General features: G+C 37.0%; 1 protein-coding gene across 2 annotated transcripts in view; it reads left to right on the forward strand.

The window, feature by feature from the left end:
* The window catches only part of LOC140339683 (heparan-alpha-glucosaminide N-acetyltransferase-like), a 143,469-nt gene that overhangs the window by 108,030 nt on the left and 10,432 nt on the right, over window positions 1-25,007 (forward strand). For both annotated transcript variants that reach the window (XM_072424480.1, XM_072424481.1), the window contains one exon: window positions 24,659-24,729. In XM_072424480.1, the coding sequence (XP_072280581.1) occupies window positions 24,659-24,729 (71 nt within the window). The remainder of the gene's footprint in view (window positions 1-24,658; window positions 24,730-25,007) is intronic.

The raw sequence follows: 25,007 nt of genomic DNA on the forward strand, positions 1-25,007 counted from the left end.
AATGATAGCCTGCTTTTAATTTCATGACAGCATAAATTTGAAGGAATCTGTACTGGGAACATTTGAATTGCAGACCTCTTTCTAAAAATGGTAACTGGCTGGCCATCATCCTTTAACACTTTGAGGCACATAGTCACTTTACTCAGCCAGCCAATGGTTTTAAATTTGTTAAATCATATTAGGTTTCACATTTCCCTCAGGTGCAAAACTTTAAGACAAACTGTACCAACAATATTTTGTTACACATTGCTAAGATGTGTTCATTATACTACTGAAATTGCAAGCCTTTGGACATTTAAAGGGTTAAATTCTGCAGAACAAGTCACTTGGACGAAGCCAGGTACCTGCCAGATCTTGTAGGATCTTTCTACAAATTGCTCAGTAAATTTATGGCCTTGCTAGACAACAAAAGCTATTGATCAGCAGACAGAGGACTCCATTTTTCTAAAGTTAATCAAGTCCAGCGTTTGATATTCAGCTTCCGAACTGTCAAGGAGAAATGAAAGCTAAAGGATCATAAATAGCCAAGTTGGCAGCGGAATCAGAACTCCAAATTTGATTTTCCATAGAGGGAGAGCAATGCTTGTTTAAGAGCTTATATTTCCTAAGCCCTCTGACCTCTGTGGTTCTTCATGGTTAAACTGTGTAATGTTGGGGCATCCGGAATTTTATGAGGCATGTGGGCAAATAGAAGTACATTGTCAGTAAAGCTCACTCATTGCTCACTCGCTCATTATCAAAAAAGCTCACCATTCCTCCAAAACCTGTGCTTGAGAAGATTGACAACATTCTAATTGTACAGGTAGCCCTGCTACCCAGTGCTCCAGACCACCAATATAGATAATGCAGAAGAAACTGTCTTCCAGGTTTACATTAATCATGGAAGGGCATTTTATCAGTAGCAAAAATATAAAACACACACAAAGTTACACATATATCCCTCTGGATAACATATGAGTTGTGCCTTTCTTTGCTTCCAATTCTATCAAGTCTAGTTTTGTAATGTTCAAGAATGATTTTAGCAGCCTTGCAGATCAACAATAGCAGACTGGGTTAAAAAAAAATCACTCAATGCTTTATACCCCAGTGACCTCAGGTCTCCCATCTTTCCAGTGCTCACAGGAGCATACTTGTCATTAACAGCTCAGAAAATCCAACCAATGGACTATGACAACTAGCAAAACCAAAATAGTAACTATTCAGAACAATCTCTAACTGGCCTCTAGACAAGGTGCACACGGAAATGGCCCTTCACACAACAAATCAAAGCACGCAAAGCACGCTCAAATTTGCACGCACATTTACCAGCCAGCCTGCAATTACACACTGCCTCAACTATATACTTTAAAAACAGATATTACTTGCCACACATTTGGCTGCCATTGTGATGTGTAAGGGTTGTGATATGAATGGGCAGCCCCTAGGTATATCTCTTCAAATCTATTCATATGTTTCTTTGGTGCTTTGAAAGTTTAGATTTAGGATCCTATTTTATATAACAAGGGATAGTGGCTTCCATATACAGTCATACATCTTCCTTATACAGTATATCTTCTTTAATTTGTAATTTTTTATATCAGGACATAGAAAAAAAATCCAGTTCATCGTAGGTCTTAGGTAAATACAACCTCTGATTAATACCATATGACATATTATACTGTATTTTTCAGTTGACTAAGTCAAAATGCAGTAGTGTGTGAGAAACGCCGTATACCTACGGCACTTCCATAGGATATAAGAGATTAGGTAGCAGCCAGGTGCTGCTGATTGAATGCACTCAATTAACTGTTAATGGACTGGTGTGATTACCAAACTTTTTTTGTCATTTGTTGGCCTGGAACTTTAAGGTGGGTGTAACACAATTTCAAGAAGGAAAGACATAAGTCAACCTTGAACTCCACTGTACACCAAAGTATTTTGAAGTCAAATGTGAGGCCATCTGCAAATCAGCTAAAGCTTGGCTGAAATTGAATCACACAATAGGACAATGATCCCAAGGAGACAAGCAAATCTACAACAGCATAGCTGAAAAAAGAAATATTTATGGAGCTATAAAGACCTGATCAAAGTCCAGATGTCAACCCAAACAAAATGCTGTGGCATGACCTTAAGGGAGCTGTTCATAGGAATGCTGCAAAGGAGTGCCCACAAACCTTAAATAAACTGAATCAATGTTGTGATAATCAGTCCAAAATTCCTTCACAATGATGTGAGCGACAGAAAATAATTTCTTTATGTTTTTGTTTTATTTTTTGTTAAACAGTGGATCTGTTTTATACCTGAGATTAGATTTAAATAATTTTAGAACTTGCTAAAATACCATGTGACTTTGTGTTGTGTCACAAAACCGTAAAAGGTGTACTTATTTGCAAATGCATGCAACTAAAACCTATAATAACAGTGTTTTGTTTTTTTGTGTAGAATGGCTGGAAAACATTGTTTGTGAGACTAACAACTGGTGTTGTCCAGTAACTGGATGGGCAGAGCTCCTGTGCTCAGCTAATCCATCAAAGGGGCAGTTGGGGACACCATCTAAAAAATAGGCATGCTTTATATTTGTAGCTGAAAGCTGGTCAGATCCAGAGAAGTGCTGTGCAGTGCGTGATACATGTGACTGCATTAATAAATGACACAATGGTGAGCATTCCTTTGCTCCTTAGTATTATTTATTACACAGTGTAGCTGTAATTAACTTTTAGGACTCTGTTCAATGCATTATCTGCATCACCTACCCTTCTCATATGGAACAATTCTACAGGCCATTCTGTTGAAATGAAATTCAGGCCAGATGGAAATGAATTTAATCTAAAATCAATGCAAATCCCTACAGAGCAAACAAAACAAAGTTAGGTTTCAATAGGTTACAGGAGGTTGGACTGTTCTGTGATATGCAATGTTGGCAAAAACACAAGGCATGAATGTATGAAATTTATGATGTATGAATGTATGAATTTATGAAACATTCCAAAAAAGTTACCGTAGGTTCTTTATATGAGAAAAAAGCCAAATGTGATACCTTATTAGTAGATAGTAATTGAGTCAATACACCCCAAAATATTGTTTGCTTTAGATCAATTCACCTAAAATGGTGTTTGTTGAAGTCTGTTGAAGACTTGAGATTTTGACATGGTATTGGCCTTCAGTAAAACCCTGTTTAGTAGAAGACTAGGAAAGGAAAGTGCAGTATTCTGAGCCAATCAGGGTTTGCACATTGCTATCAGTTTAAAGCTTTGCTTGCTTATAGGAGAGTAAGCGCTGAGCAGAAAGGAGTTCTGATCAATATGCTGCTGCTCCAGTGTGTCAACTCATAGGCTGGGTGGGTCTGTCTCGTTTGTGTTTTGCCCTTGTGTACTTAGTTTGGTAGACAGATATTCTGTGTATGACCTCTGCTCTGCATTCTGGACTTAGCTTTGTTGGAATCTTGGTACTACTTTATCTGTGGGCTCCTTGGCTTGCTGCCAGCCCATCCCTAGACACCATCCCTTGCGAAGTTAGTCCTGGGGCAACCAACGCTGGGAGACGCAACCAGTCCCCCCGAGGCTGAGCAGGGGCGTGCTATAGGTGAAGACTGGGGTGTTAGATTGGGGGACTGGTGCTGACCAGGGCCTTACAGGGAGGTTTCATATGTTTTTATATATTTTATTTGTGTCACACATTCACTCACCTACATTTTATTAACATATTATTTTTCTATTTGCTTGTTTGTATTACGCAACTCACACCATAATCATGTCACTAGCTGTCCCTCAAAGGGGCTCACAATCTAATGTCCCTACCATAGTCATTTGTTATTAAGCCATTTAACCAAACTGCATGTTTTTGGGAGGTGGGAGGAAACAAGAGTGCCCAGAGGAAACCCACACAAACATGGGCAGAACATACAAACTCCTTCTAGATAGTGCCCTGGTCATGATTAGAACCTAGGACTCAGCACTGCAAAGGCGATAGAATGTTACTGAGCCAACCATGCTGCGTCCTTGTATATATATGTTATATAATATATAGTATATTGTCAGACACAACCTATCACTTAACTACAAGAACACATTCACATTAATAATGAAATATGCCAATTATTACTCCTTGAGACATTTAAAGATTACTCTTCACTCTTTAATCCTATTTATCTTTGTTATTTCTTCCCCATTACAACTACCAATTATATTATTATATCAGAACATTTTATTATTGACTAATATAAAAAGCAGGTTTCTGAAACAAGATAAAACATGGATGACATTGCCCTTGAAGCATGATGTGCACATGACTGCTCGGACTTTTATAATGTAACATGTCAGTGCTGCAAGGCAAAGCTGTAGTAGGAACATTTCAAACAACTGCTCCCAATTACTCCATCAGCTCTTGGACACAATCAGACATGTCATCTCCTACAATTCCCTTTCCAGCTCTTTCCTCTAAAAAAGGGACATGTAGCCCAGAGGCCCAAACATGATGGTGACAGGAGAAAGCTTGAGAGGAGCCACCTTTTCTTTTTAAGTTATTTGTATTTAATGCCATTTTTAAAGTATACACTTATCCTTTTACCTTCCTGTAGTTATTCAATAGATGTTAAGCAACACTGGCTAATTCAGTGCACATAAATATTTATGTGTTGATGTTTAAATACCACCATTTGAGACAATGACATGAGTTTTTCCTCAGTATGTGATGCTTATGTTATGTGATGCAGATATGTTTTGACGTTAGCCAGGCTGACATTGAGGTAACTCCTAGCAACAGTGTCTCCATAGATCTCCTGTATTTATTTATTTAGTTCAGATAATGGCAAAGAAACATAAACAGTCCCTTCGCAGGGGTATTTCAACAAAATAAAATTCTTTTTTTTATTCTTCCAATTAAAGAAATAGCCTCCTGGCAAACACAAATCAACTGTCTAGGCTGCTTCAAAAAAACAGCACTTTCTCTAAAGAGGTCAGCATTGGAAAGTTTGGCTTAGACTCTCAGCCCAAGCTTCTTAGCACCAGGTGTGCTTTATAGTCTTCTGGCCTTGGAAATCTGGAATTGGAAATTTGCCCTACCCTGCTGTTGCAGATTCCCAGTGAATTCAGCCCCAGAACAGACATTTTAGACAATCTTCAGGGAAACTAGAGCTTCCTTACCAACAAAACTCTCCTGATTTCACCGCAGTACAGAAACCTGAGATACCACAGTCCCATATACCAACCATTTAGGACTTTCCCAGTAACACAGGCGCTCTCTTTGCCCCTGTGTTACAGTTTTAGAACAAGATTTGGAAAAATGTTTCTGCATCTGCATGCAATAGAATGTATTAAAAGCATACATTCATAATTATTTAAGCACAGTCATTTTATGGGTTCCTGTGCCTGTGATTTACTGTAGATTACCCCACTTCTTAACGTTAAACTAAACCCTCCTTTGGTGGTTCCAACATCTTCATCAGGTTCCTATCCAGGTTCCAGGTCTTTCATTGAGCCTGATTCATCAAGCCAAATCGGAAACTCGCTCGTGCATATTCGCGATCCAGAATCGGACGCCAAAAACCTATTTATCAATCGAATTTCGGCCGGCGAGAATACACAGGTGCGTATTCTCCCAGAAGTTATCAACTGAAATGATTGCTTGCTTCGAACCACGCATCTCAGTGAACTTGACACTGGCGAGCATTCATTAAAAGTCACTGTACCCCTAAAAAAAACATTCTTTCTAATGGCACATATCTTTCACTTAGACCTAAAAAAAAATGTTTGGGCTGTCCAAATGTTTCAAACATTTATATTGGCTGAGAAATTAGAAATTACCTTATATTTTCAGGTTCATAAAGAGTTAACTGAACTTAGCTATGAACACAGGCGCCTATCTAAACGCATATGATGGCGGACCCAAAGATCCGCCTGGGTATTAATTCCAGCAAGCTCTGGCGGGCGAGACCTCGCTTTTGCCAGCAAACTAGATTTTTTCAACGAATGTCACAGGCACACACAAGTTCTTGTTTGCGTCCATAGATATATATGTATATATAGATGTGTGTGTGTGTATGAATATATATATACATTTATATTTTGACGCACATGTTTATATATATATATATATATATATATATATATATATATATAGTGTTTGATACTGCTTGCTATTAACCTAAAAAGCCAGTTTGGTACAGAAAAAAGTCTGTCCTACTATAAAAAATACAGATATTTCAGTCTTTAATACCTCTTGCTATTAACCAAAGATTACCGTTTGGTGAAAAAAAAATTCTGTCCTACTATATACAAAATACAGATATTTTAGTGTTTGATACCTCTTGCTATTTAACAAAAAAGACAGTTTGGTACAGAAAAATTTCTGTTCTACTGTAAAAAAAAAAACATACAGATATTTCAATCTTTGATACCTCTTGCTATTAACCAAAGAAGACCGTTTGGTAAAAAAAAAGTTCTGTCCCACTATATAAAAAATACAGATATTTCAGTGTTTTGATACCTCTTGCTATTTAACAAAGAAGATCGTTTGGTAAAAAAAAAAAATCTGTCCTACTATAAAAAAATACAGATATTTTAGTGTTTGATACCTCTTGCTATTAACCAAAGATCTATCAGTGATAGTGTTCTATCAGTTGAAAAATGCACCGGACCAATTTTCCAGACAAGAATCCTCATTCCATTAAGTTTTTCTTTTTAGGTGTATATTGTTTTACTTCGTGTGCACAAATGTATGTACATACATGAATATATATGTATGTATGCATTTATGTGTGTACATATACATATAAAAGAGGAAGAAATAGGCAAAGAGGATTTTTGGGCATGTTGCTTAACATGCTCCAAATTGAAAAGATTGCCTATTTTTTCCTATCATTTCTGATGTCATGGGCTTGGCTCCAAGCAACCTTCATGGATGATATTGCTTCTGGTTAAAGGAGGAATCCACCTTTATGCACTTCCACTACCAAGCTGAGGGGAGTAAGTCAATATATAGGTCTACATTGCCATTAAAAACTGCAGAAACACCCTACAGGCTGGAAAAGCAAGAAAATATGTTTGGCCCAAAGTGTATTTGTCCCTGGAAGTTTTAGATATTAGTACTATTTGTTTTATGTAAACACCTAAATAATGCATACACTCCAGTATTTATGAGCATTAGGTTAAGTAACAACACAACATCTGTTCATTTCAAGAGTGCGAGACCCTGCTTGTGAGCTTGGCAATCAATGTGGTTTGATGTTGTGCTTGGCAACCTGGACCTCCTTCCATCACCATCAGGTGTGTTAGAATGAGTATGCAACTCAGCTGGACAACTAATTCACAACCAGTTTGGACAACAAGTGGAAGTGTGTTTGTATACAATAGTGCTAAGATCAGGCACCACAGCACAATGACAACAAACCGATAACACAACTACAAATGAACACAGGAGTTGTGTGGGGGCAAATCAACATGAGTGCAAATGTCAGACTAAGACAATTAATAAAAAACAAAAAAAGAAAAACCATGACAATTTATTCATAAAAGAATATGTATATAATACATTCAAATACCAATATGTGACATGTGACTTTGAGAATGGGACAAAGGCAACGAGGGGGTTCACGTAGCAGTTTGGAGTGGAAGCCATGCAGACATTTGTACATTTGTGGAAAAAATGACAAAACATTGCTGAAGAATTGCTAAACAACAGAAACCATCATTACAAACCAGGCACAAACATTGCAGCAAAAGATAAAACTAACTATAATGAGGATTACAAAGTAACATCAATGCATACCAAACTTACTTGAATAACCCCCCCCCACAAACCAGTCCAGTTAATATAGTAATAATGAAAATGCATATGTATTTCTATACATTTAAATGTATTTTGACATACACACACAAGTGAAATCACTAAATGTTCCTTGATACATGTATTATAACATCATTGGCAACAATCCTATTTTCAAACATTTGATTTCTATAAAGCCAAACTAGAATGAAATTTGAATCAGATCACACATGCTTGGTGGCATTTTTTTTACAGTCATACTATTGTGTGATGACATATTATAAAGTGCTAATTATTATATATACAGCTTGATCTAAATTAGTTTGCAGTGTTGCAAAGCAAACCAAAAATGATCAAAACAGTGCAACAAATGTAACAATAAGTGAATCAATTTTATGAATGAGTATACTGTAACATAAAAAATGTAGCACTTACCCAAAAGATGATGAAGCATTAAAGATTCAAATTGACCTGTAATGGACTGTAGATACACACAGAACAGGGATCAGGTGTGCGCTAATTAATTGCTATGACCTCACCATTGACTGAGCTTAACAGATCCTCTTGAATCGGGCAGCTGCAAACTAATCGCCTTAATTGGCGTATTCTCGACCCCTATTGCTCATTTATCAAAGCAGGAATCCGGCTGGCAAGTGAAGCCCAGTGTACTAGCACTCGGCTCCAGCTCTGACTCTTGCTCGCGGAAATACACCTCGTATATTGGCGCGTATATACGCGCAGAGAGCCTATGCGCACTTGCTTGATAAATCAGAGCCTTTATCTTGATTGGTCACGCTGGAGTGGCTTGTGCATGTGAATTAATGTATATTTATTCTAGCACTCACTGTATACTTTACAGCAGATTGTGTAAAGGCAGGCAAGTTTGTTCTATTTCATTAAAATACACAGAAATCACAAAATCTTTTTTTTATATATAATTATCTGGTTACCCAACAGCATTTTAGAAGATTTTTGATGTTTTTCAAAAGTTTCCACAAGCACTTCATCTGCCCCACAGTTGGACCTAATGATATTGGCCAAGGTATTTTACCCCTGCTGAGCAATGTAGAGTTGACCTGATCTCCATCTTCTGATCAATAATTATCTTACCTTATCTCTCTCATCAATGATGTTCTGAAGAGTCTTGGAAACAAAGCTACAAGATAGCCAACTTTTAATTTCTTAAGCTCATCCTCTAAAATTCTTGTTTTTAGGGTATGTAAATAAAAAGTGAGCACATTACAAAAAAAAGATTTTATAATGAATACCCATCCTTTACCATCATAAAACCACTGAAATCCCATGGTAAACTTTTTTTCCACAGGACAATGTTCCTACCATGGAAAGCCTAGGTCGTGTTTGCCCAATTTTAAGTGTTTCCAACCCACCACAGCCCCACAAGCTGTAAGTGACTAAATACAACCTCTTTGCCAGGGGAGAACCCCGCCTCTATACAGGTAGATCCTCCAAGTACAAGCACATCAGTGCTACTATAAGGTTTGAATAGATTCTCAAGCTTTCAACTCTATATATATAATCTGGCTTTCCAATAAAAATATAGGAAATCTGGGAGGTATATAACCACATCCCCCACCCCTCTTCACCCTCTTAATACCAAAAATGATATGCTGGGATTATATCGTCTGGTTAGAGCACCTACAACAGTGAAGGGTTACTATTCACATGCAGAAAAGGACAGACCCATACTTTTCAGGGTGTAAATTGAAGGTGTATACCTTTTCCTGTATATTGCCTGTTTTTTAACTTTTAGGCAATCAAAAATGAAATTACCTGCTATTAAAATAATAAAAGAACCAATTATAAATAACAAAATAGGTTTATATATAGTCTAGGTTCTAAAGGATGGAAAGCTGGCAGGTAGATAAAGTGATTCCTCTGACATGCTTCTGCGGAAGAAGGCCCATTAAGTTCCATTATTCATCCTTATCTCATTGTTTTACTGTTTAGTTCTGCAAACTTAATTTATACAAACCATTGGCAGTGCTGCTTTACCACATGGAGGACCTGAGGGGCTGAAAGAGCTATAACTTAATTTCATGGTTAATGCAGCAACACTCTTTATAGGTCTCGAAACACCTAAGAGGCTCTATTCCTGCTGGAGAAATGGATAAAAAACAAGGAGATGAAACATTTTTCTGCAGTGCTTTCTAGTATGATTTTCTTCTTCTTTCTTTATAAATTAAATTCATTATTATCTTTGGTTATTAGTGAGATGAACCCCCATACATAGAACATGAAATCAATGGTTTAAGGTTGTACATTTCCTAATTCTATTAAAATCTCCTATTTCCTTGTTCACATATATAGGAAAAATGGCTACAGCAAGTATTTTCAAAGCCTTTTTGATTCTTTTGGCAAGTTTCATACAAAGTTTAAAGAAAACTTTATTCTGGTGTTGATCTGAGCCTACAAAAAATAAAAAGAAACCTATTATATAAAAGGGCAAGTTATTTTTAGTTATGTTCAATTCCTATATTGTAAGCTCTTCGGGCGGGATCCCTATTTAATGTACAGCCCTGCATAATATGTTGGCGCTATATAAAGTCTGTTGTAATGATAATAATAAAAATTATAATATTGAGATTTGAACATTATAGCCCCATGGCTTGCTACTTTTGGTTAAAACTTTGCAAATTGGGCATAGCATAATACTGGTTGTCACTTGACTAGATACCCAATTTCACTTGTTGCCCACTACATGTACCTAAATGTAAATAACACATGTGCCACTTGGTAGATATATTACCCACATCTCCTGTCCTCCCATGTAAACACTGCTCTACTCTTTATGAAGCAGCTCATATTGCAAATTATGGGAATTGATGTGACAGTCTGCATTTTTTTTATAATGTTAACCCAAGTGATCTAACGGTGCTTTAAAGATCCTAACAAACTTGGCCAAAATATTTTCACATAATTACTGTACACAAAACTATTACACAATGGAAGTATTTCCAATAAAAAATTACTTCTATCAGTGAAAAGAATCTAAATATTACATTTAATAACAGATTGTTTATAGATATTTTAACCAAGAAGAGTTTCTTTAAACTGTGGTTGAATATTCACCAAAGTTAAAAGAGCTAAAGCCATTTTTTTTATTGGGGGTTGGTGTCTCTGGACAGTCATTCACTACCCTATCGAAAAACCAAGAAAAAAAAAACAAAAAAAGGGATTTCAGCTTTTGTATGTTTTATGTTGCAGCTTAAATTGCTAAATTTGTGTTTTTATTATTTGAGTAATCTTGTCCTGCACTTCTTCCATGTTGGTACTGCAATCACAGAGATTTGTTTTGACACTGGAGAAGAACAATGTGTAGATTGATATCAAGGTCATTAAAAACAAGGTCATATGTTGCATCTCTTCTTTCAGCACAGGGAAAAATGACAAAGATCCCTCTTATGCACTATTGTCTTCCAATGTTACTGTCACCATATCTGAGCTTTGATGCCTCCCCCATGCCTAACCTACTCCCCTGTGAGAATTAAATCTTAGTGGTTTCTTGTTAGTCTAATTAATAAGTCAAAGATGTGAATGATCCAGAAAATGCACAAAGATGTAGAGGAGTATTCCTTTAGTGGTGCTATCCTGTGACTACTGTATATTTATATATATATATATATATATATATATATATTTTATATATATTTTATATATTGTTAAAATTATTTGCAGATAGGTGCAAGAAAACATCCTAAAATGTGTTAGCTAGAGATCCTTTTATTATATGGGTATATAGTAAGGGCACCCACTCAATATTGTTATTACCCCTAACCCCCCCCCCATCCCGGTCAATGCCCGATGCCGAGTCTTTTCCACTCCAGTATTGCTCCATTTTGGTCACACTATCTGTTAGGCAGCGTGCAGTATGACACATTTCTTTATGAGTACAGACATTTGGTCAGTCAGGGAACTGATTTTGTATTTTTGCCAGCTGCTTAATCATCCATCACTTTACTCCACAGCTAATCAATTAACACTGGAAACAAAAGGAGGAACAGAATGGAAGGGTTTTTTTAAGGTTAGAGTTGCCAATTGTCTTTTTCCCGAAATCATCCCTTCTATTTTTTGACCATACAGATCTTTTCCTGGTCTTTAATAATGAGCAATTGTATAACAAGATCTACAAAAAAAGTTTGGTAAATATGCAATAACTATTCTCTTCTATAATAACACAGTGGTGTGCCTCATAATGTTAATTACTGTAGCACAGTCTCAAACTGTCAGCAGACGTTATTTAAAAAGTTGGTTCAGTTTCAAAGAACTACTAAATGTTAGGTTTAAGGAAGAAGTAAACCTTTTTTCCCCAGTAACAGGAATGTGTTTTTTATGATACCAGGCTTGCACCTCTAAAGGCCAGCATAGGAAGTCATAGCCTAAGTTTCATAGATCTTTTTAATTCCTTGCCAGACTACTTTTTATATGTAGTTTCTGAGTGACAATAAAAATTCTGGGATATTAGCCCTTATCTACAATTGTTATTAAAATTACAAGTCTGCTTCAAATGTATTAACATGGAAAGAACCTGAATGTTTTTGGACCTGGGCTGAGGAAAGCTGGACCCAAGATTACTTGCAACTAAGCAATGGGGGTTGCAGTCGTCAAATTGGGTCCTTTTCTACTTAAAATGTATCTGGCCCCTTTTAACAATGAACATTGGGACTTATTTTAGCCTGTTTTTCTTATTATTTCGGACTATACTAGTAACTATTCAGGTTTTTCTTGAATCTGGTGTAATTGATAAACCTGGGTAAGGTTTATAATCCAAGGCTGGAGGGAATACACTTTCATCAGTGAAGCTAGGTGATTAGGCAAACCTGGAATGGATTTCTTCAATGTCATTTGCTATTTGCTAGCAAATGCTTTGAATCCTGGACCAGATCCATCCCAGGTTTGTTGGATCACCCAGCTTCACTGGTGAAAGTGTATTCTTTCCAGCCTTGGAGAGCTTTAATAAATCAGGGCCAGTGTGTCTTCCAGTTGATGATCTTGGCATTGGAGTCCAAGTTGAAAGCACACAATGGATTTGCACTTTGACACCCCATTAAATTCTCAACATTGCATGCAAATAACAGCTTTTACTGAAATAGAAAATGTCTCCAACTTTCTGGGTGTACACCTCCTAAAATCAATGGATAACATTAGGCAAACATCAGATGGGCATGTTTCTCATTAAAATCCTGTGAGAAGATGAGCAGGAAATGTAGAATTATTAAGCTAACTGAAAAAGCAGCAAACCTGTTACTTACAGGAAAACAAACAAATCAATTCTGTGAAAAAGTCTAATAAAGCCACAGGCAAGAACACACAACACTGCCTGGAAATAAACCAGCATGATTGTCATGTTAGAAGTAAAATATTTTTCTGTAGTGCCGCCAAAGTCAACACACGCTATATTATTTTATACCGTAGTTGGAGAGTATAGTAAAATGATTGCAAAATCATAAACAACTATGTCACATAAATGTAAAGGGCAGCGCAGTGCTATCATGAGATCAGTTGTAAGGCCAAGCCAACATATAAAACATGCTCAAACAGATCTATAAAATCTTGAAAAAAAGGCAAGTATGTTCATAGCAAATACAGATCCACCTGTCATTTTGAAGCTCAGGTGGCATACAAAATCTCATACCAGATTGTTGAAAAAGTGGTAATACAAGCAAACTATTCAAACTTTAGCTTTATAATTATATACTTCTAGTACCATATGTGGTCACTAAAAACATTTCACACATTTCTATTAAGTAATATTATTCTGGAATAACACTTCTTATCTATGTTATGCTGATTACCTTAAACAGAGTTTCACTTTGCTTTGCTTCTGTACAGTACCTGATGGTCTCTGCAGAGTTATTTGAAAACTAATTTACTCATTTAGCATATTTCCTGGAAACTAATTCAACAATCCCATGCAATTTCCTCCCATGAAAAGGCATTAGTGATCGCAAGTTAAAGGAGGTCTTTTGTGAAAATTTGCTAATGCATTTTGCCCAAATAGACCTTTCATTTATAACATAAAGAATGTGGTATATATTAAAATAATGCTAACACAATGTTCAGAAAGCGTTTCCTATGCATGTATTTGGGTCAGCTTTTCCTGTATGAAAATAAAACCACTGTAGATATGTTATATTAGGGACCAGGCTGTGACATTTTTGCCAATTTTCAATCAATTCTATACAAATTAATCAAAAACGAAAGGAAATAAAATATTTCCATGGTAAGGGCTGTGTTACACCGCAATGTTTATTCTTGTTATGGGAGAGTTGACACAGAATAACTCTTGAGCTCCTTTTTGATGACCAACTTTCTTTTAGATCTAGAACATGATGAGATAATGATCACAGTGCCTAAGCTACACATGTCAAGTGATGCCTTTGGATTAGGATTGCATACAATCACCTAAATGAGAGCAGTCTCATACCTAACTAGACACAAGGAGAAGAGTGGTTGGACACAATTACCAAAACTTTATACTTCTTCACTTCTGGTTGTTAGAAAAATGAATACACCATTTAAACAACCAAGTCAAAGTTCTTACTTAACATTTTACAACTTTTACACAAAACACCCAATTTGCATGTTACTTTCTTGTTTGAACAACATTTTGGTGGTGACCAGTAGGGATCACTACTGACCATCCAAGCACAAAGTAGTAGAGTACTAGAATAGTAGCACCCAGAGTAATTGTGTACCAGTACATGAAATTTGGAGAAACCTTATTGAAGATGGACTGTGAGTGCAACTATTTCTGATGTTTGTTAAAGCATTAAATCCCACTTTACAGGCAGGTTTTCATTTTTAAAGCCTGAAGTCTTTTCTGTCAAAGTGCTTTCTGCCTGCCAACATTTTTTCTAGTTCTGTATACTGAATATCATGTGTACAGTCTCGGCATGTCCATCATCCTATCCTTGCCAATGAAGGTGGCCAGAGACTTTAAGCCCAAAAGAAAACCCAGCAAAGACAACAGTGGTTGTTTTAGCACTGGAAGGTGGCACTTTGGCAGATAAGTTAGCCTTAATGTGCAATTATGCTTTGCGTCAATAGAGTAAAGTGTTTCTTCAAACTGTAGCGTTTTGGCAAGGTGAGCATAGTGTAGCTAGATTAGCTCCAAATTTTGTTCCAGACATCTCCTCCATAATGTCAAGCAATTGGGTATCCCCAGCAGTCTGAAGATTGACATACTGATGAGATGTGCTTTAAACAGGTTAAACATACAATTTAGAGTTTAAAGTCTTTCCTCAATGGAAGTGTTCCCAAAGGCAACCTAACACAATGGGCCTGATTTATTAAAGCTCTCCAAAGCATCATCATCAGTGAAGCTGGGTAATCCAGCAATCCTGAATTGGATCTGGTCCAGGATTCAAAACATTTGCTAGCAAATAGCATTTTATCAGAGTAGAATGATGCAGGCCATAAAGAGGTTAAGGTATTTTTAAATACATCTTAGCTAGAATTTTCTGTTATCATAAAAATGACTGTTATATACCAAGGCAACTTTTTCTGTTATAATACATTGACCACATAGAGAGAATTCACCTTTAAAAGCATGTTCACCTTATAGGCCGCTTCAGTTTTCAGTGATAATTGTCTTATTAATGACTTTGTCTGTACAACCCATCATACTGACAGGAAAACAATAGGATCATATTTACAGCAAAAGTCACAGCTGCCTCTTCCAAGATAAAATTAACTTTGATTTTGTGTCATGGGCATGTTCATTAGTGACACGCTGGGGGCTCAGCACACCACATGACTCAGGTCCATAACTCACTACTGATATTGTCACTGAATGTCTCGCCCAGACCTTCTAACTGAATGGGCGCCATTACACCTGAAATGCCAAGAGGTGATTATCATCAACAGGCATATGTATTCACTGTACAAATGAATAATACATAATATGAACTGCCTGTAATAATGTCAAGTCTAGTCTAAAAAAAAAACTAGAATGCTTGTATCTTATTGCATGGATGGCAATACCAGCCAATCAGATTTCATTATTCAACAGCAATTGGAGTTGAAAAGGTTATTGCACATTGTACATTGCTCTTTGGTTTGAAGACTTTAATTAGTGATAATTTAAAGTTTAGCTTTGATAAATTACTTTTTGCAATGGGAGTTTGCTGAGTAAATATAATTTGACCTTATTGTTTCTATTCTCTTATGTCCTGTGTGCCATTGCTCTGCAACTCTGGGTATAGATGACTTCTCACAGACATCCAGGCGATAATGAGGCATGAACACATAAGGCTACGTACACACGTAAGATGATTGTCGTCCGACAATCGCCTCAGGGCTGATATCAGACGAGATTCTGGCGTGTGTACAGCGCTCATCTTTCGTTATCCGGATGACTGTCCTGGCAGATCCACGTACAACGAACAAGGAATGATCATAATGAAAGTGAAGAGGGGAGAGTGCAGAGGTGTGCTACTCTGTCGTTCTCTGCCTTCCCTCTCTAAAAAGCGGAACGGTACTGTATGTACAGTGCTCGTTCATGCATCGTACGTCAATTATTGCACATGTATACCCAGCCTAAGTCCTGTTAAAGCTTAGAACCATGCCTCCCACTGTAGCAACCATAGTTCTTTCTTACAAATGGAGAAAATTTCCTTTAATAAGGAAAAAGTCTGCCAGAAACTGGTTAGTGATAGTAATTTGCTATTGAACCAGCAATCTGAGCATTCCACTGATGCTTTTGTGAACATTTCGTCTCAAGAATCTTTTTGTTTGATCAAATGTAGTCAAAAGAATCAATGTAATATTGGGCACTTCTTGTGCTCTATAAAGTGTTGGCTTTATTTAAAGACCTCATATTTAGAGCAAACTATTCAATAAATTTTGAGCAGACCGATTCTTTATTGCAGGGATGTTTACAGAGTTACATGTACACAGCTCAGCCCACAAACCCATTCTACTGCCAGGGAATGAATGCATTCCCGTGTGCATGCACAGGAGTTATGTTATTCCGGCCTGGTCAAGAAGGCTAAAAATCCTGAACCAGCTGTAATTAAATGAAAGACATTATATGTGAGAATAACTTTTTTAAGATAGGTTTGATTGCAAAAGAGACATTGCTTGCCCCTTCTGCTATAAAGAACCAGTGTGGTCTTAGTTTTATTTTTTTGTTCATGTCCACTTTAATAAATTGTTTTGGACATGGAAACCTGCATTTGCCATTTACTTAATTCTTAGGGAGGCAGCCATAAAGTCCTAGGTGGAAAATGAAGTTTCATGAGTAGTTGGCTTCTTGAATTAAAGGATTCTTAAAGAATTAAGTAAGATTATGTTCAAGTGAAAGCCTTGTTCAACATCAAAATGTTGTGTTCTATTGGAAGTCAAGTGCATTTATTTGTGTGAATACTGCCTATAATTTACACCATTCTAAACCAGGTAAAATAAGTTACTCAATGGGAGGAGACTGGACAAGGACCTTGCTTTAAAAGGTGAAGAATTCTATGGAATAGAACCACATAGGATAGAGTATACTCTGCTCGCCCACAGCTACTCCACTAGCATTAGATTGAAATTGTGTGTTCAACAATGTTTATTAACATATTTATTTAGTCAAACATTTTACTAAACTGTTCAGGCACCTGTTAATAAACCAATTTCTTTAATCCTTATATCACTGTAAAACCATAATTTATTTACCATTAAAATATGAGCACATGAAACTGTATCAAATTAGTCCCATTTGCATTTCAACGCGTTTCGCAGATTTCGCTTCTTCAGGAAAATTGTAAGACATTAGAAAATATTGGGTATATCATCAAATTAAAACCAATTAAGATTACCCATTTCTTTAACTCATTATGGGTAGGACTTCAAACTCACAGAATAATGTTAAGCTCCACAGAAGCATCATGAATCCCTTGTAGTCAGTACACTGTAATGGAGGAAAAATAGGATATACTCCTTCCAAGTTTTTTATTGTTCTGCCATATTTATCAATTAATTTTCATGTCATTATTCCTTTCCATTCCTTTCTCCCCTGTGCATGTCTTCTCCCTTATGCTGGCTATTTGCAGAGAGTGGCATCCTGACATCATAAAGTAAAAAAGCAGCAATTCAAGCAGCTGTATCTATCCAGAGAGGTTTCTGCTTGGTTCTGTACAGTAGGCTGCTTCTTAAAACAGAAACTCTAATTATGTATTTTATCTTTAGTGTTTTAATGCCAAAACCTGAGCCAACTGTTGCAGTAAAGGATTTAAAAAATTATAATGTGCCCCTTGACTAGACGTCCACCGCCTTTGCCCACTCTGGTTTATTTCAATGTGAAGTAATTAATTCTCAGAGATCAAAACAGACTGTAAAAACACGTTCAATGAGTTTTTAGTAGTTGAGAATCTGCTGGTTGTTTACATTACAGGACCAACAGGCTGTCAATATTCCAGAGCAACAGAAGGTAAAAGGGTAGGAGCTAAGATTGGAATAACTGTCCTGTGAACTTTGACAGTCGAAGATGAACTCTAAAATGGAGGTCTCTCTTCATCACCTTAGCAAGCAAAATTTATTATACTCTGGGGTAAGATTAGTTTAGAAGGTGATGAGGTTAATCAGTGGGCATCAAATCACATCCATCCAGTCTCCACAATTAGAAGTAAAAGCCTCTTGGCTGAACTTCAGTAGACACAATACATGACACAGCACCATGTGGCATTTCCAAAAGTGATAATCCAGCAAACACTCCAAGCATACAAATACTAGTTTGTGGCCTTTTTGGAACTATTTAAACTAAAGGTCCCTTACATATAGGGGAACCATGTAAGTAGGAATCCAAGATTTGTTGGCCAACTCTCTTGATATGTTGATTACTTAGGTTCTTCCAGCTTACATGCCTCTTACGAGGCTTTCTGTCTGTGCCACACCAAACAACCTACTCCATCTCCAAATCTCAAACCTTTTTTTTATGATTACAAGTTTCACAGAATTGTCAAAAGGACCTAATTCTGTAATGCTTTGGTGGTCACCGTACACTTAATTTCTCTTTATGTATGGATATGTCTTTGGACAGATCTAGACAGACCCAATGTGTGATACCCCCACCATATTTCATAGTCACCAATGGGACTGAGGTTTGGAAATCAGAAGATTGACTGTACAGAATTACACATAGTCAAACAAGTAAAACAATCTACACACATGTATTAAAATTAAGTATTTTTTATATAAGCCAGGAGTTCCACAATATTTAATATGTTCTCCATGGACCCAGCAAGAAAGTAACCACATGGATACATATACTGTATACATTTAGTTTTAATTTACCAACAGCACAAACAAAATGCGTGTATACGTTCAATTACATTTAATTCCTGTATTGTTTAGTACATCTCTTTCAGCCGTCTGTTTACAGATAGCTATCAGACATTGTGGCGACTATTCATAGCAGCAAATGAGGCATCTATTCATTCAACAAAACAACATATATTGAGCACATTTCCGTACTACATCTTTTATTCCCTTAAACATGCTCCAAGAAACAGAAAAATACCTGGTAATGTGCAAGTTAAAGTAATATTTTCAGGTCTTGGGGTACCCAGGCCCAATTTATTGGGGTTCAGTGGGAACGAAGCCTCTTAAATTGGTGGTCATTGAAAATAATCCCCCCTTACAGTGGTGGCTGGAGTACCACCTTCATGGATAATTAAAGCATTATCCAGATGGCTCTACTAAGTGATGATGGCCTCAAAACTATGCTGGAACCATTAAATTGGAAATCTTTTAGCCGCAGTTTAAGGAACCCCTACAACCACTAGAGGTATCACAGTATCCTGGTTAACAATGATGTAGAAGTTTAGGTCCAAATGAATAAAAAAAAAAGCCAGTCCAGATAGACTTTATGCTAACAACCTTTATTTCCTAGTCTTACTCCTGCTTTTCTGTGTTTAAGTATAGGTCGCCATTTTTGTAGGTACCAAAATTAGACCAATTACTACCTTTTATGTAAACAACAGGTCAGACATTATACATTTCTTTTATTGCAATAAAAGTCTGAGACACCTCTGCTGAGTGTGGCTGTAACTCACCTCTTACGCAAAGTACTGGAACGAGAGTGCAGGAAGCAACATTTTCAAACATTTTCAATTTTTTTTGCCTGAAATACATTTTAGGGTGAGCAATAACAGTACAGACAGACTGTTCTTGTTTAACGGGGAGGGAAATAATGAAACCACAATTACAGCGGCTGCTATTGGGCATTAGTGTTCCAAAGGGTGGATTTCTTTCTCATTAAAGACATCACTGTACACAAAATATATTTTTACCCAAGATTATCATGTTGGACAATGAAAATCCAAAGTTTGTATGGGCCCTAAGACAAAAGGTAGTTTTAGGGCAGGGCCTAGCACAAAACAGTCATAAGTCATACCATGTAGGGGTACTAAATGCAGTACAGTGATAAAGAGTTCTGATACATGGTTGGACTTTAAGGTCCAAGCATGCTAGTATAATAAATGTTTGTAATATGCTGAAGGTTCTCTGCAAAAAAACAGAAATACTTACCTTTTTTTTATATAGTTCTGAAAATATATATATTGCTTAATCATCATTTGACCTTGGCAGGTATGTAATTAGTACAACAATATCCTTCACGCTCAACACATTTGGTAAGAGATGTGACCGTGTATAGTCAACCTAAAACATTACATCTGTTATCTTATACCAGTGAAAACATATGTGTATGGCCATACATGGTCTGGTCTGTGCTTGGATTGAAAGAAGCCACAAATGAGTGAGGGCAGGTGATGATGATAATGAGGAGCCTGAGGAAGGTCCTTTATACATCAAAGAACTTCTGTTCTTCATTACCTGATGACCAAAACCTTAAGGCTCTAAGTCTTCCGGGCCCTAACAAGTATCTTGCTGTGAATCTTAATGAAGTGTTGGGTGATGTTCTGCTAAAGCAGCTGCTCAGCTAACGTACCTTATTATGCACTACCACACAGTTTATGTAAATGCTTAGACAGTGTCCTGGTATGGTCTCTCTATAGCTCTACTACTCCTGTAGATCTAATAGTGTTTCTGTGCTTGACCTAGCAAAGCGTTTGACCTTAATAATCGTAGCAGCTGATTCAAAAAGGCCAACTTTTATTTTACTCATCAAAAAGACATAATAAAATTATAGTATATTTATAAAACACCAACATAATGTTGTCAATCCGTCTTAATTACCAATCCTCTTAGATCCCCCATATCTATATCCCACCGGCCTTCTTTGAACTGTTTTTCAACGCCCGAGGAAGACAAGCTATTTTCAGGACCCTATTTTTTCCTCGATGTACTAGAGCCATATATATCGCTCTTTTTTGCTCTCAGGAGGATGACTGACAAATAAACAATGATTAAGGGAATGCAACAAGTACAGGTGGTGTTGGAACATGTTATTGGTTTTCAAGAGACCACACTCCAGGAAGGATAACAGCCATACACCAACACCATCTTTCGAAGGTTTAGCAACTGGTCATTTCTTCAAGTTAGGTTCCAGTAAGCAGAAAGAAAAGGATGTGTCTGACTGCACTTGATTGACAAGTGGGAGCCATCAGAATATCCTTAAAGACAAAAGTGGGGCAGCATTAATGTGCTTGAAAAAGTAGCCAAGAGTGTACAGTGATGTGATTGTCATTAAGAGCTGCAAAAATAAAATAAATACCTCAAATCTGGTGGTCTAAACTCTACTGTGTTGGCCTTGTTTGCCCAAGAGCGGTAATTCCCAACTGCAATTTTTTTGTAATGTAATTTTTTGATTTTCTATTTTAAAGTCTAAAGAGAGGTAGATGTGCCACAATATGGTGACAGTGAATACTTAGCATGATGGCTTCTTCTCTCTCCCTGTCCTACTACACCAGCTCCTTTCTCTATGTGATAAGGCATGAGGGAGCGATAAAACAGGTATAATTAGAACAATCCAACATGTATTCTACCTAAAGCTCACACTGTGTGGTTTAGTAGATAGGATTACCAGTAAAAATATTTATTGTAACTCCTCCTATATTTACTGCAAATTGCAGGTTCCACTATAACACATTCCTGCCAATGGCAGCCTTCCCTGGACAGAGGAGAGCATGGAAAAGGAGGTGACCCTTAGGAACAGACCTGATTATTATGGGCACCCACTGGGGAGTGAGGGTGGATTGCTATTGCAATTTTGTGTGACCCTTTTAAAATACCAATTAATACTTACAAATCCCCCTCAAGACAACGAGCAGAGAGAGCATAGAGGGAATGAGGAGAGGGACGGATCTGACAACTTCGCAGGCCGTATGTTCCAATTCCAATAATCCAATAATCCAATTCTCAAACAAAGCACATCTGTATATGAGATCAATGGCAGCACACAAACTGACTAACATTTAGTGATTTTATTCAGGAAACCTGATCTGTTAGATGCAAACCTTAGTGAAACCGGTAACCCAAACCTTAGTGAAACTGCGCTGCCTCTCCTTTACTTGCATTAAGATCGTTCGTAGTCTGTGGATCTGCCAGGATGGTCGTTTGGACAATGGGCACTGTTCACACGCCAGATTCTCGTCTGATATGAGCCCCAAGCCAATTATCAGACAAAAACCTTTGCACGTGTGTACGTAGCCTTAGTGTCCACAAGTCGATAAACAAAAATAGTCAGCCTCCTGGCTAGCATAAACAACATTTGTTTTGCCACAGCTTAATTTAGATATTCTACAGTGCCATATATACTTTTTCATCAGTATTCAGTTATCAATTGGGCATCATGTTCCAATTTTCTGGCCTGTAAAATATTTATGTGTATTTAATGTATAAGAAATGCTCTCCAATCCCTAATTTTTCCTAATACTTTATTAGTGAGCTATTGCCCCTGATTCATCAATAAAATCCGCGCTTGCTGGAAGCGGATCGCGAATACGAATGCGCGACCGATAATCCGATTCTGCTTGATGAATCAGGGGCATTGTCTTTACACTGCACTATAGACAAACACAAGTAAAGTATGGTATTTGTAAAAACTAAAGTGTGGAAAATGATTAGGGTGGTGAAAAAGACTACAAAATATGTTTATATCACTTTAATATTTAATGATCCTATTTTGTCAAATCCGAGGAAAAACAATTTGTCATACTATTTCTCTGCACTCAAACTGACTTGCAAAAGCTTTTTTGTTCATTTGCTAAAATTGTTTTGCAATCTTAACCTCTACAGTGGGTTTTGTACATAATTTTTTAATTTAATATTAGGAATGAGATTCAGAACTATTGCAGGTTGTAGGCAGGGCACACTTGTGGCCAATTCTATGCTAAGATGCCCTCTCGGACATTAAGTGTGTAGCAGAACAAGATGGTATGTCCAAAGCCTATTGGGCTAACCCTGGCCAGTGGCCGATACTGAACACCCATTAGTACATGGGGTCTTTTTTATCTTACAGTATCAGCCCTGTAACCAATATCATTATTGATCATAAGGTTTAGGAACTACCTATTACTGGTGCCAGTAGCTAGGTCTGACATCTGTGGGGCTTTTTAAATCTGTACAATGCAATGTTGAAGTTGCTGCTCTTTCAGGGAAAGGAATGTTAGTCCGCAAAAGAATCCCTGTCCCCACTGGAAAATGTGAAAGGGACACATTTGAAGCAATTCTTCCAAATCTTGTGTTCTATCTCGAAGGGTAGCAGGAGATTGGCCACTTTCTTTCTGTCCCAGGTATTGAATAAGTTGGACACCCAATAATTGGTCCTTTTCCATGTAAGAGTCTTTGTGTAGGTATTGGAGGATGGGAAGACAACTGTGACCCTTTATGACACAGTTGTCCTCTAGACTGTTTGCCCTTCTCTCCCTTCCTTCAGCCTCCAGATCAACCATCCCCGCTTACAATGTTACTCACTTCTTCAAAGGGGGGCCAAAACAGAGCATATATATTGAGAAGTCACTGCTGTGTGTGTGTTATTTTTACATGGATTGTTTTTATAGTTCAACTAAACTATTTTGTAAAAAGGGGTAACAAACAAAATAAAAAAAATAGATAAAAAGTTTAGTTTAATACATTGTTGAAAGAACCTTTTAGATATGCTTAGTTATAACAGTACAAACAACAATGGAGTAAGAAGAGTACAAAAATAGTAAAATTATTATGTGATCAAAACCACAAATATTTTACCTAGACCTTTGGGAATGGTTTTATATATACACCATGAATAAAGGGCTCATTCCTCTGGGTGACTCAATATGCCACATATAGCATGTATATACAATGTGATCAGTTAAGATGCTTGGTAATATAAGGCTGCAAATGTGTAGTCAAGGGTCTTTGGCTCACCTAGATGTGTTAATGTGTTAATTTGCTTCATGTTTGTTCAACAGCCTTTGCTCACCAACACCCTAAAGGATTTTTCAGTACCTTAACCTAGTGCAATCACTCAGGATCTATCTTGTATTGGTCTGACTCCACCATGGTGAATTCCAATTTAATGCCATAAGTTTAAGAATGAGAGCTCTACACTGAGAAGGCTACATGTGTTGGTACATATAAAATGTACACAGCTTGTACTTATGCTGTCAACATGTGCTTAGACACTCAGATACATGGCCCTTAACTAGTAACCTTACTGATTTCTTCTTTCTTAAATTATAAATAAAGATAGGTTAAGATCTGTTTCCCTAATTGTTTGTTTGGATTAAGAACACATTTCCTGTCAATAAGAGACCTAAGATAGCTAGTAAAATAAGTAGCGATTGTCAATTGTAGCCATGCCCTTATGGTGACAAAGAGGTTAACCCATACATTCATGCACAGAGTAATCAATGAAAACACTTACGATCATAGCCTACCCATCTGTCCCTTTGGAATCCAATGCTGACTATACAACCATCCATCTTTACTCTTGTGTATTGACCAACTGGTCGCCTTATTGTTTTTCCCACAGGGGACTGTATCGGCCATCTTAACCAAGTGTACAAGAGATGAAGGATTTATTCCAGTCAATAAAAACCTCTGGTAAGTGCTACTGAACCCAACTTGAGCATTGCTATAACAAAGCTTTATCATCTTTCAGCCTAACCCAGCCATTAACATCTCTTCACATTTACGCTCTTCATAGATAGAGGGGTCATGCAGAGCTCAGCAACATTATTGTAAATAAAGTTGTTTTTCTGGTATTGATTACAATGACATTCCACCTTTTAATTTTGGACAGAAATTATGTTTACTTCAAGTTATTTAGAAAATATGACACAGTAAAACATGAATATGAGCAAGATTCTGTAAGCCTAAAA

Source organism: Pyxicephalus adspersus, chromosome 10 (genome assembly GCF_032062135.1).
Source record: "Pyxicephalus adspersus chromosome 10, UCB_Pads_2.0, whole genome shotgun sequence".
Classification (NCBI taxonomy): Eukaryota; Metazoa; Chordata; class Amphibia; order Anura; family Pyxicephalidae; genus Pyxicephalus; species Pyxicephalus adspersus.